The 13,533-nt window shown below is 47.0% G+C and overlaps 2 protein-coding genes across 2 annotated transcripts; both read left to right on the plus strand.

Moving 5' to 3' along the window:
- Positions 1–5,835: 5,835 nt before the first annotated feature.
- Positions 5,836–6,537, plus strand: LOC140874544 (uncharacterized). Its single transcript, XM_073277843.1, has 2 exons — positions 5,836–6,120; positions 6,193–6,537. The coding sequence occupies exons 1-2, from the start codon at positions 5,836–5,838 to the stop codon at positions 6,535–6,537; spliced, it is 630 nt and encodes a 209-aa protein (XP_073133944.1).
- Positions 6,538–6,591: 54 nt separating this feature from the next.
- LOC140874546 (uncharacterized) lies at positions 6,592–8,848 on the plus strand. Its single transcript, XM_073277844.1, has 2 exons — positions 6,592–7,312; positions 7,665–8,848. The coding sequence occupies exons 1-2, from the start codon at positions 6,592–6,594 to the stop codon at positions 8,846–8,848; spliced, it is 1,905 nt and encodes a 634-aa protein (XP_073133945.1).
- The last annotated feature ends 4,685 nt before the right edge of the window (positions 8,849–13,533 follow it).

Below are 13,533 nucleotides of genomic sequence, written 5' to 3' on the forward strand. Positions count from 1 at the left end.
AGCTGTTGTTGTAAGCGAACTCGATCAACGGCAAATGATCCTGCCAGGCTGAACCAAAATCCATGACGCACGCTCTAAGCATATCCTCTAAAGTACGGATAGTGCGCTCTGACTGACCATCAGCCTTTGGATGATAGGCTGTACTCAAACTGAGAGTAGTACCCATCGCACGCTGAATACTCCCCCAGAATCTAGAAGTAAACCTGGGGTCCCGATCGCTGACAATGCTCACAGGCACTCCATGAAGTCGGACGATCTCCTGAATGTACATTCGTGCCATGCGATCCACAGAGTACTCTCGGCTATAGGCAATGAAATGCGCTGACTTGGTGAGTCGGTCCACCACAACCCAGATAGCATCACAGTTCCTCGGGGATACCGGCAAATGGGTCACAAAGTCCATTGTGATAAACTCTCATTTCCATTCAGGAATAGGCAGACTGTGAAGCAATCCTCCAGGTCGTCGGTGCTCTGCCTTGACCTGTTGACACACCAAACATCTCGAAACAAACTAATAAACACTGCGTTTCATTCCCTTCCACCAGAAACGAGTACGGAGATCCTTGTACATCTTGTTGCTCCTAGGGTGAATACTCAACTTATTGCGATGCACCTGAGACAAAATCTCCTCTCACAACTCTTCATCCTGCGGAATCACAAGCCTACCAGACAAACACAGAAAGCCATCTGACTGATAATGAAATCCAGACGAGCTACCCTCGTTAGCTAGACGAGCTAAACGCTGGGTCTTCGGATCAGACATCTGAGCATCTCGGATCCGCGAATACAAGGCTGGCTCAGATAATATCGCAAACATCTGGATACTCTGCATACCTTTCTTATGCTTGAAGGTATAACGTGAAGTACAACAGTCACTGTTCGCACTAGACATCGAACAAGTCTGAAGTGCGGATAGTCGCACTTTGCGACTCAAAGCATCAGCGGTGAGATTAGCAGCTCCCGGATGGTACTTAATCTCGCAATCATAGTCCTTAAGCAAATCCATCCAACGTCTCTGCCTCATGTTCAACTCTGCTTGAGTGAACAAATACTTGAGACTCTTATGGTCGGTGAAGATCTCAAATTTCTCACCATACAGATAATGACGCCAGATCTTCAAAGCAAACACAATAGCTGCTAACTCCAAATCATGGACTGGGTAGTTGTCCTCGTGAAGCTTCAGCTGTCTAGAAGCGTATGCGATTACATGCCCATTCTGAGTCAGGACACAACCTAACCCCTGAAAAGAAGCATTCGTGTAAGCTACATACCCTCCAGATCCTGACGGTAATGCCAACACCGGCGTAGAAGTCAACCGCCGTCGAAGCTCACGGAAATTCTCCTCACATTCGGAGGACCACTCAAAATCCACACCCTTGCGGGTAAGCTGCGTCAACGGTCGAGCTAACTGAGAGAAGTTCAGAATGAAGCGACGATAATACCCTGCTAGACCCAGAAAACTACGGATCTCAGCAACTGTCATTGGACGTGACCAATTAAGTACTGCTTCAATCTTGCTTGGATCAACAGAAATCCCCTCCCTGGATATGATATGGCCAAGAAAGACCACTCTATCCATCCAGAACTCACACTTGCTCAGCTTGGCGTAAAACTGCTCATCTCGAAGAGTCTGCAGTACCAACCGCAAGTGAGAAACATGCTCTTCCGTATTACGCGAATACACCAAGATGTCGTCAATGAAAACCACGACAAACTTGTCCAAGTACTCCCTGAAGACACGGTTCATCAAATCCATGAATATAGCCGGCGCATTAGTCAAACCAAATGGCATCACTAGGAACTCGTAATGCCCATAGCGAGTACGGAATGCAGTCTTGGCTACGTCCTGATCACGGACTCTCAACTGATGATACCCAGATCTCAAGTCAATCTTGGAGTAAACTGAAGTGCCCTGCAGCTGATCGAACAAGTCATCAATACGAGGCAACGGATACTTGTTCTTCACAGTGACTCGATTTAGCTGCCGATAGTCAATGCACAGCCGCATCGACCCATCCTTCTTCTTCACGAAGAGAACAGGAGCTCCCCAAGGAGATACACTAGGACGAATGTACCCCTAGTCCAAAAGATCTTGTAGCTGATTCTTCAACTCACGCATCTCTGATGGAGCCAGACGATACGGTGCTCTAGAAATAGGCGAAGTACCCGACACCAACTCTATGCCAAACTCGACTTCCCTAGCAGGAGGAAAACCCAGAATCTCATCATGAAACACATCTGGAAATTCATCCACAACAGGAATGCTCTCTATCCCAATACTCTCAGCGGACAAATCAACTGCATAGATAAGGTAGCCTTCCCCGCCAGACTCTAGAGCTCGACAGGCTCTCAAAGCTGATACCAAAGGCATCGGGGGTCGCGCTCCCTCACCATAGAAAAACCAACTCTCACTCCCTTCCGGATGAAAGCGTACTAATCTCTGATAGCAATCCACTGAAGCTCGATAGGTAGTCAACACATCTATTCCCAGAATGCAATCAAATTCGTCCATCGCCAGGACCATGAGATTCGCTAACAGAATGTTCCCTTCGAACTCTAAAGGGCAACCCATCACTAGACGCTTAGCCAAAGCAGATTGGCCCGTCGGAGTAGAAACAGACATCACTACGTCTAGTGCAATGCATGGTAACTTATGCCTCTTAACAAAACGTGCAGAAATGAAGGAATGAGATGCACCAGTGTCTATAAGTACAAGAGCAGGTATACCATAAAGCATAAATGTACCTGCGATGACTTTCTCATTCTCCTCCACAGCCTGATCATGTCTTAGGGCAAACACCTGGCCAGAAGCTCGTGGCCTCAAATGAGAACTCCCAGCAGACTATCCCTGCGACCTCTGCTGTACGGTGGCCTGAGAACCCGATCATGAACCAGAACAAGAACCGCCTCCCCCAGACTGTGGACAATCCCTCCGGATATGACCAGTCTCTCCACAACGGAAACAAGCTCCAGAAGCTCTGCTGCACTTGTCGGATGGATGGTTCTTCCCACAGTGATCACACTTGTCCTTCTTACCGTAACGAACAACACCTCTAGAACCAGAGGAAGAAGAAGATCCAGACTTCTTGAAAGTTTGGGCACGGGGACCCAAAGAACTAGCAGGTCTCGACTGAGAGAAAGACCTGTTCCGCCGAATGCTGTCCTCCGCCTGGTGACAACGGCTCACCAAACCCTCGTAGGACATGTCGTCGCCAACCGCCACACGGTCATGGATCTCAGGGTTAAGGCCCTGAAGGAACAGATTATACTTCATCTCTGAGCTATCAGCAATCTCGGGGCAATAGGATAGCAGATCAAAGAACCTCTGCTGATACTCATCAATAGACATGGTTCCCTGTCGCAGACTCAGTAGCTCGCCCGCCTTCGACTGTCGGAGTGCAGGAGGAAAATACCGCTTTTGGAAAGCTGTGCGGAACTCGGCTCAGGTGGCCACTCCTCTCGCCGCAACAAAAGGTGCAGAAGTAAACCTCCACCACCTGCGCGCACCATCCAGAAGATAGCCAAGGGTCTCCACCTTCTGCTCATCGGTGCATTGCAAAGTCTGAAAAGTTGTCTCCATGCGGTCTAACCAGTTCTCCGCATCCTCCGAAGACTCACCTCCAACTAAGGGCTTAGGACCCATAGCTAAGAATCAACGCACAGTGAAACGCTCGTCGTCATGGTGACGATGACGCCGTTCTCGATGAGGCTCCCGGTCGGCATCACCCCAACGCCCACCAACACTGCCATGAGAACTCTGGTCGTCACGATTTGACATCTACAAAAATACCTCAAGATGAGACTAAATCCCAATAATTCTTTTGCATGCTCTGATATCATAAATGTAGTGACCCTTACCTGGATCACCTACTAAACAGAACTTAGGCATGCAATTAACTTAATTAAGCAGATATCAGAATAAAACTGTGGAAACCATAAACATTATACAATCCCAAGAAAAGGAATCTGTAAATAATCCAATAATATACAACCAAATCAAATAGTTGTATAAACCCAAACAACAGTAATAAAACCTAAGCGTAGCTCCAGCTGGCCAACCACTGACTAGCCCCTCCTGGATCCACCCTCCTCGTCCAATCGCAAACCTGCCCCATGGAATAGGGTGTCCAGAAAATACAGAGTACGAGACGTGAGCATAAAACGCTCAGTGCGAGAGTATGAGTATACATGCATGCAAAGTGAACTCCCTATAGACTCGAGGTCAAGGATCAGATAACAGAGATAGACCGGGCCCTGGTATGTAGCACGCTGTGCCGTCGCTTCAGGAGGTGGCTCCCATACCGAGATAACCGTGGATGCGCCGGACCCAAATCGATGGAAATCCATCCACTAACAGGATAGGGTACAACCCTACTAACAGACATCTCGAAAGAGATACAGCAAGATGCAAATGAATGCAGCATAATATCATGGCATATAAATCATGCAGTCACATAATACATGCATACTCAGTCAGGATATCTCGAACAGTACTTTCGTACCTCAAAACAGTGCAAGCTCTACCAACTCTAGGTCCATGCCTATAGTCTGCTCTACACTGCCAAATAATACTACTATCATTAAAGTGCTCTAAAAGCATTAACTAAGCTATTGCATACTCCTAAATATTTATAGGAAGCAAAAGCTATACCTTCGTCCGTCGTTAGCCCTTTGATGTCGATGCCTCCAGAACTTGGGCACAACTCCGCTACGACTACTGAACGCCTCGCTGACCTCCGGACCAAGCCTAAGAAGACTAGAACAGCTCCAAAAGGACTAGAAAGGAAAGGAGAACTCGGAATTGGCAAATGAAAGTGAAGCCTCGCCCTTCTATTTATAGACAACGATCGGAACTTCCGATCCTTGATCGGAACGTCCGAACCTCGATCGGAACGTCCGATCCTGCCATCGGAGCTTCCGAAGATCCTGATCTGCCACGTGTCAAAATATCACTTGTTGACTCCGGATAGGGGTGATCGGAGCTTCCGGTCCTGATCGGAGCTTCCGATCCAACCACACGTCATGCCTGATGTAATAACATCGGTGCCTCCGATCGCTCATCGGAGCTTCCGATCCTGTTCGGAGCTTCCGATCGTGCCTTCGGAGCTTCCGATCCGTCCGATACCCAATTCATTTAATTAGCATTAATCCTTTAATTACTCAATTAGGGTACGGGCTACTACAGTCTTTACCCGAGGAGCCTGATCTTTGTCGCTCTGAATTGAGGACTGAGGCTCCTTTCGAGTCTACTGAGCAGAGTCCAGATCTCCATGTGGATGGAGATGTTGTTAAGGACATTGCTTCTGGGTCCAGTGATACTGCGATGGGAGGAGATACTGGTGCTCCTGACCCGCAGTCTGTTGTCGCTCCCCATGAGGGATCTGACCCCTGCTTGGCCCTTTGTTGGGCTCGTCAGGTGGAGGAAGAGGTTGGTGCCTCTTCAGTGGTTGGTGAGATAGAGCTTGGTTTTCCGCAGGTTGTTCCTGTGCCTTCCTTTGTGGCTACTGATACTTGTACTTTGAATCACAGTAGCCACTCCATCCCCTCGCTTCCTGGGACTCCTGTGGAGTCCTCCGCCCCGTCCTTTGAGGGGCTTGTCTCTCAGCAGGGTACTATTTGTTAGGACGTTGATCCGATCACTGAGTTTGTCAGTGAGGATGACTCAAGTTAGTTCTGTGGGACTGAATCATGTGATGGGAGAGATTTTGGGAGGTATGATGAGGATTTTGATTTCTCTGTCTCACCCTCCAAGAGAACGCTTCGTTTTGACACGAAGCGACAGCAGACTCGCCAGGAGTCTAGAAAGAAGACGTGGCCTTACTCCACCCGTTCCAAATGCAGTGCCTAATTTGGAACATTAGGGGACTCAGGAGCTCTGAGTCCCAGGAGAGGCTTCACGCCTTGGTGAAAGAGAAGCGTGTCAAGATCTTGGCTATCTTGGAGCCGATGATTGCTCTTGACCAGCGCTTCATGACCCATCGCCTTGGTTTCCAGAGAGTTCTGTCGAATGTCTCTGGTCATATTTGGGTTTTTTTGGCGGATGATGTGAAGGCGGAGTGTGTCCTTGATCACGCTCAGTTCCTCCATCTTCGCGTGTCGGCTCCTTTTTTGCCGACCCATGTTTTTTGCTCTTTCGTGTATGCCAAGTGTGACTACATTTTATGGCGCGACTTGTGGGCTTCTTTGCTGTAGGTCAAGCCTGTTGGTGGTCCTTGGCTTTTCGGGGGGGATTTTAATGTCGTGAGGGATGCCTCCGAGTGTCTTGGCTCTTCTGGTGGGAGGCAGCTCCCCATGGACGAGTTTAATCATTTTGTTTTGGAGTCTGCGCTGGTTGACGCTGGTTTTGAGGGCTCTTCGTTCACCTGGACGAATAAGTACATTTGGAAGCATCTTGACAGAGTTTTTGTTTCTGTGGATTGGGGTGACCATTTCAACTCTATCAGGGTTGAACACCTCAGTCGCACGGTTTCGGATCATTGTCCTCTTTTGGTGTCTGCTCCTGTCTTTGCTCGGGGGCCGAGCTCGTTTCGGTTCTAGAGCATGTGGACTCGGCCCCCGGGGTTCCTTCAAACCGTCAGGCTGAACTGGAACATGCCCTGCTCTTTGCAAGGCATGCCCAAGCTCTTTGCCAAGCTGAAACGGTTGAAGGGCCACCTCAAGTGGTGGAACCGGGATGTTTTTGGGAACCTTTTTGATAAGATCGCTAAGGCGGAGAGGTCGGTTAGACTGGCTGAGGCTGCCTGTGAAGCGGATCCCTCTGAGCATAGCTGGACCCTCTTGTCCAGATGCAATGAGGATCTGTCTAGAGTCACCGCTATGGAAGCGGATTTTTGGAAGCAGAAAGCTGCTTGTAATTGGCTTGAGGACGGGGAGAGGAATACGAAGCTTTTCCACAACATGGTGAAGAAGAAGAATGTGGTTAATAAGATCTTTCGTATTTGGGAGGATGGTAATTGCCTCACCTCTCCTGGTCTCATCAAGCAGTCTGGGGCTGCCTATTTCGAGCGCCTCCTCACTGGAGATCCTTTTGTCCTGGATCTTCCGGATTTTTCTGGCTTCTCCTCGGAGATTTCGGAGGAGGAGAACCAAAGCTTTGCTGCCGCACCTTCCTTGGAGGAGGTACGTGCTGTCGTCTTTTCCATCCCTCGGGATAGTGTGGCGGGCCCCGATGGGTTTTCTTCGGTTTTTTTTCAGAGATGCTGGGATTTTGTGCAGCAGAATGTCATGGACGCTGTCCTTGATTTCTTTCGGAGCTCTCTTATGCCCCAGGGCTTCACTGCCACCACGATCACTTTGATCCCCAAAGTCGAGGGTGTGCAAGCTTGGACGGACTTCCGTCCCATCAGCTAGTGTAATGTTTCCAACAAGATTATCTCAAAGCTTTTATACTCTCATCTGCGGTCGGTGGTGGGGAGACTCGTTTCTCAGAGTCAGAGTGGCTTTGTGCCGGGGCGGATGATTGCTGACAATATCCTTCTCGCGCATGAGCTCACTCAGTCTTAATCTCCCTGCCCGTGGTGGTAATGTCATTATGAAATTGGACATGTCTAAGGCCTATGATAGAGTCCAATGGTCTTTTCTTCTGGTTGTCCTCCGAAGGTTTGGTTTTTCGGAGAAGGTTGTGAGAATGGTGAGGGCTTGAATTTCTTTTTGCAAGTTCTCAGTTAATGTCAATGGCACCCCTACTGGTTTCTTTGCTTCCTCGAGGGGCCTGAGACAGGGTGACCCGTTATCTCCCCTCCTCTTTGTTCTTGGAGCGGAGTATTTGTCCCGTGGCTTGGACCGGTTGTTCCTCCAGCATGCTGATTTGAGGTATCGGTCTGGGTGTGATTTGTCGATTTCCCATTTGGCCTATGTTGACGATGTCATTATTTTTGCCAACGGGGGATCCCGTGGTCTTCAGCGTCTCAAAGATTTTCTGGCTCACTATGAAAATTGCTCGGGCCAGCTCGTTAATGTGGCCAAGAGTGCTATGATCTTTCCTCCGGGCTGGACCGCTCGTCGCCGCTCCTGTTTGCTGCAAATTACTGGATTTGCGGAGGGGCAGCTGCCCTTGAAATACCTTGGAGCTCCGCTTTTCCGTGGGAACCGCAAGTGCTCTCTCTTTGAGCCTCTTCTGCAGTCGGTCCGGAAAAAGCTGGAGGGCTGGGAGTCCCGTTCCCTTGCTCCTGGGAGTAGGATGACGCTGATCCGCAGTGTGCTCCTTTCGATCCCTATCTATCTCTGCCAGGTGATCCAGCCTCCTTTGGCTGTTTTGGAGAAATTGGAGCGTATTTTCAATGCTTTTCTTTGGGGCTCCAGACCCTTAGAGAAGAAGTGGCACTGGGCCCGCTGGTCTCGCGCCTGTCTCCCTGTGCAAGAAGGAGGCCTGGGTTTTCGCAGTCTCAAGGACATTGTTGACAGCTTTTCCATGAAGCTGTGGTTCAGATTCCGGCAGGGTTCCTCTCTCTGGGCGAGATTCCTTTCGAGGAAGTATTGCTGGACTGTCAGCCCTATTTGTGCTCCTTCTCGTGGAGCCATTTCCCCCACTTGGAGGCGCTTGCTCCAGATTAGACCTCGTGCGGAGCCTGGTATCCGGTGGAGGATTGGTCTTGGGGATGTCTCTTTTTGGGATGATATTTGGTTGGGTGATGCCCCTTTGTCGAGCAGGTGTAATGTCAGAGGGGATCGGTGTGTGCATGTTTTCAGCATCCTTTTGGAGGGAGACTGGGATTTTGATCTCCTTTGCGCTGTCGTTGCTCCCTCGGTGGCGGAGGAGATCGTTCAGATTCCTGTTTTGGTGGATGAGCCGGATGCGACTATCTGGATCCACAGCACCGATGGTGCCTTTTCTGTTAGATCTTCTTGAGAGCAGGTCAGACCGAGAGGCTCGGTCTCGGATATCTTTAATCCCTGTTGGGGACGCTGGATAAGGCCCAACATATACTTCTTTCTGTGGAGGTTTTGGCATCGGTGGTTGCCTGTGGATGAGATGCTCCAGCAGCGGGGTTTCTCCCTTGTGTCCAAGTGCCAGTGCTGTGAGATGTCGGAGACATTCACTCACATTTTCATCGACGGTCCCATCGCCCGCTCTGTGTGGAATTTCTTTGGGGCTATCTTTAGAGTTCGCATCCCTTACACTGAGAACTTTAGTCTGTTTCTCAGTGCTTGGAAAAGGGGTCGCGAGTGGTCTCCGGGGGGTAATGTAAGGGAATTCATTCCTTTTGTCGTGCTTTGGTTCCTCTGGACTGCACGCAATGATACTAAGCACCGTCACTTACCCTACTCTGCGGAGAAGTTTAAGTTCCAAATTTTGTCTTATTTGAGACTTGCTCATTCCGCAACTGTTATCAAGCCCCGTCTCTGGCTGGGGGCTTTGCAGGCTGCGAGGAAGATGGGCATTTCGGTCGGCCTCCAACGGATTCACAAGACTGCGATCGTCCGTTGGTTGAGGCCTCCACCTGGGTCCTTCAAGCTCAATGTGGATGGGAGCTCGAGAGGTAACCCGGGTGATTCGTCTGTGGGGGGGGTTGTCCGGGATTCTACCGGTAGGGTCTTGGCGTTTTTTAGTGAGTTCATTGGTTTGGGGTCTAATGTCTGTGCAGAACTCTGGGCGATTTGGAGGGGTATTCTTCTCTTTTCTGACCTTAGCCTTTTTCCCCTTTGGATTGAGACTGATTCCCAGATTGCCATTCAGATTCTTAGATCTCGGAGGTGCCGTTGGGATTTGGACCATATTGTTTCGAGGACGCGTGTTTTGGTGCGGAATAGGCCGGTTCATTTCTCGCATATCTATCGGGAAGGGAATTCGGTTGCGGATGCGTTGGCGCGGCAGGCTCATGATCATAGGCATTGTTTGTTGGAGATTGGTGTTCCTTTAACCACTCCCATCGCTGCGTTGGCCCGTTCTGACTCTTCCAGGCTTCCTTACCTTAGATCTAGGTTTTCTTAGAGCCTCACGCTCGCTTATAGCCGTTTCCCTTGGGCTTTCTTTTTCTTTGTTTGCTCTCCTTTTTGGTCTAGGTCATCCTAGATTTAGATATATGTAGCTATTTATTTTTCTTTGCAGGTACAGCTCTCCGGCCCTTTTCCAGAGTTTTTGGAGTTAGTCTGTTCCCTTGTCGCTTGCTTTGCTTCTTCAGGGTGATGGATCACCAGGCGTTCACTGTGCTTCTCCTTGACTGGTTCTTGCTGTTGTTTGGATGTTTTGTGGGCGGTCACTCGTGCCCCTCGCTTTTTGGATTTCCAGTCTTCTTGGGATTTAGGTTATGGCTTGAGTTTCCTTCGCCATTTTCCTGCTTTTTTGCTCTGGGCCTGCTGGTTTGCGGTCGCTCCTCTTTTTCCTCGCGGCCTATGAATAGTGACTTCCCAGCTGATCATGACTTTTGGACATATTTCTTGCATAGCTTTGATCTGTTGTTCAGCTCTGGATGGTGCCAGCCTCTTTTCGTGCTTTAGTGTCGGATTTGATTTTGCTGGCCTGGAGTTGTGGATCTCCTCTAGGTTTTACTGCACAGGTTGATACCATCCACTCTTCGCGCCTCAGTGTCCGTTTTTTATTTTGCTGGGCCGAGCTGTGGTTCTCTTCTTGCTTTTGCTGCCCAGGATGACTGCTGACGTTGACTTAGTTAGATATCTTTGATGTTATTTGTTTATACTTATTTCCTAGGGATGCTTTGGTTGTATATTTTTCGATACCCTAGTTGTTCTGATGTTCTTATTACCTTTGTATAGCCTTTTAAGGAGGTCTTGGCCTAGTTCCCCTCCTCCGTTTGGTGTTATTTTTATCGCTTTTTTATGTTTATATATAAAAAAAAAAAAAAAAACTTAAGCCCAACAAGCCAAGCCTGTTATTATAGAAATTAATATAAAATTCATCATGACTCCGATTGATAAACTGATTTCACCAATGTGCACAGAAACCATTTCTGCATCTTTTAAAGTCAAGATAATTTTTCTGAATTCGAATTCAGTGATTTCCAAAAATGCACATCCAAATGTCATTTTAGGAAATTTCACTCCCTTTAGTTAAGAAGTCCAACTTCTCTTTCATTAAATTTAACTCTTTAAATTTAACTATCTCAACGGGATTTAGTAATCCATTACTTGTGTGACCCTCAATGGTTCAGGGATACAGCTAGCCATGGGCTCACAACTCCTTGTGACTCGGAACAACAATTTCCGACTTACCCGTCGAATCATGGCAAGAGCGCCTAGCAACATCGTCCCATGATTCCCTAGGTATCACTGATAGTGCCTGCAAGAACCAATATATTTTGATTAGCGTACAGTACGGTCCCTTCATCCATATATCCTGATCGAATCAACAACCATTGGTGTATCGAGAGTCGTTCGAGATTCGATAACTATCCATTACATCTTGGAGATCAAATAGTGACATCGCATGTGTTACTAGGAAAACAGAGTAACCTAAAACACATCATGTACTCTGGCCAGAGATTCATCACACTAATATCTCCTCAGATCGCATAGGATATCCACACTCGCAAGTATGTGATGAATCCTTGACAACAAAGCATCGACTCCTATATGTGTCATAATTGTACCCAATCCCGACACCTGATGACCCCAATAGAGTCGGTAAACGAGTCAAAGTACAGTAGTAGCATATAGAGTCTCAATGATGTTTCAAGTAGTAAGGACTAATGGTGTACAACCAAAACCGCGAACTTTATCCACTCGATAAGTGATAACCACTTTGAAAGTCCGGATAGGGTAGTTCGATCATTCATCATATGAATATCCATTTGCATGCTTTGAACATCTCTATGTTCCATACCAATGAAACGTGGTACTAGGCATCGCAAATGCTAGTCTCAATCTCGAGCGATTCTTATCCTTATTTGCGGACGGCTCAATTGACTAGGAACTGTTTAGAATATACAGTGACTATAAGATGTGTTTCATGATAGTCATCCTAATGTACTATCACATCTTACATACACTATAGTATATTCAAGGTTTTTATCAAAACAACAATAATATATCATAATATAACAATATGAAGGAAGATAAAGAAAATGCCATTATAAAATGTAAATTATATTAAACAAAGATTGTTTATACATAGAGTCATAAAAGCCCTTAGCCACAAGTTGGCTATCCGGGCACCCACTCTTTTAGAAACCTGCATGGCCAAGAAAAGAACGCAATCCCAAACACATGTGGGATAAGGGAGAGATTGAATAATATCAATTTTAGCTTTTTCTACCTCTATCCCCTTAGATGAAACGACATGCCCCAATACAACACCTTGCCCAACCATAAAGTGACATTTTTCAGAATTTAAGACCAAATTGGTTTCGACACATCTCTTAAGGACAAGCGCAATGTTAGACAGATAGTTTTCGAATGAATCACCATAGACAGTGAAATCATCCATAAAAACTTCTAATATATGCTCAATAAAATCTGAAAAAATACTAACCATACACCGCTGAAAAGTGGCCGATGCATTGCAAAGTCCAAAGGGCATCCGTCGATAAGCAAAGGTGCCAAACGGGCAAGTGAATGTCGTGTTTTCCTGATCCTCTAGTGCAATAGCAATCTGAAAATAACCAGAATACCCATCAAGAAAACAATAATAAGGATGACATGCTAAACGTTCAATCATTTGATCAATAAATGGTAAAGGAAAGTGATCCTTTTGGGTTCCTGCATTAAGCTTTCTATAATCAATACAAACCCTCACCCATTTTGAATATGGGTGGGAACCATCTCGTCATCCTTATTCTTCATCACAGTGATTCCGGTTTTCTTGGGTACCACTTGAACCGGACTGAACCACTAACTGTCGGAAATTGGGTAAATGACCCCAACATCAAGTAGTTTCAGAATTTCAGCCTTTACCACTTCCATCATAGGTGGATTCAACTTTCTCTGCGGCTGACATGAGGGGTTCGCTCCTTTCTCCATCAAAATTCGGTGCATGCATGTTGAAGGGCTAATTCCCTTGATGTCTGCTATAGTCCACCCAATAGCAGTCTTGTGCTCTTGCAATACTTTGACTAACTGTTCTTCTTGATCGATTTCCAAACTATTTGAGATGATGACTGGTAATGTTTCTCCTTCTCCAAGGAAAACATACTTAAGATGGTTTGGAAGCGTCTTTAGTTCGACCACTGGTGCCTGAAAAACATATGGAAGGCGCCTAGTATTAGAGATTGGTAAAGATATATAAGAGATATTACCTGACTGAGGTAGCTCAGGAGCACTTTTTAGAATTCCTTCCATCTCTATCACTTCTTTGCTGAATCCAATTTCGTCCTCATGCTGAATGGGTGCAACAATATCCACCTCTAGATCATCTTTTCCTGCATGCTCACAATAATCTTGTGTCAAGTAATCCACAATATCAACAGAAAATACACAATCATCACTATCAGGAAATTTCATGGCATCATAGATATTAAATTTCACAACTTCTCCATCAAATTCCATAGTGAGTGTGCCACTGTGAACATCAATTTTGGTCATGGAAGTTTTCAAAACTGGTCTGCCTAACAAAATAGGACTATTATGATCACCGTTTTC

The sequence above is a fragment of the Henckelia pumila genome, chromosome 1, assembly GCF_033568475.1.
Source record: "Henckelia pumila isolate YLH828 chromosome 1, ASM3356847v2, whole genome shotgun sequence".
Classification (NCBI taxonomy): Eukaryota; Viridiplantae; Streptophyta; class Magnoliopsida; order Lamiales; family Gesneriaceae; genus Henckelia; species Henckelia pumila.

Bases quoted from the DNA above. Each gene is read 5' to 3' on its own strand.
- LOC140874544 (XM_073277843.1), top strand. From the start codon at position 5,836: ATGCAGTGCCTAATTTGGAACATTAGGGGACTCAGGAGCTCTGAGTCC. The intron at 6,121-6,192 runs GTTTTTTGCTCT...TCTTTGCTGTAG, and splicing joins CTCCTTTTTTGCCGACCCAT to GTCAAGCCTGTTGGTGGTCC.
- LOC140874546 (XM_073277844.1), top strand. From the start codon at position 6,592: ATGCCCTGCTCTTTGCAAGGCATGCCCAAGCTCTTTGCCAAGCTGAAA. The intron at 7,313-7,664 runs GTGTGCAAGCTT...GCAAGTTCTCAG, and splicing joins TTTGATCCCCAAAGTCGAGG to TTAATGTCAATGGCACCCCT.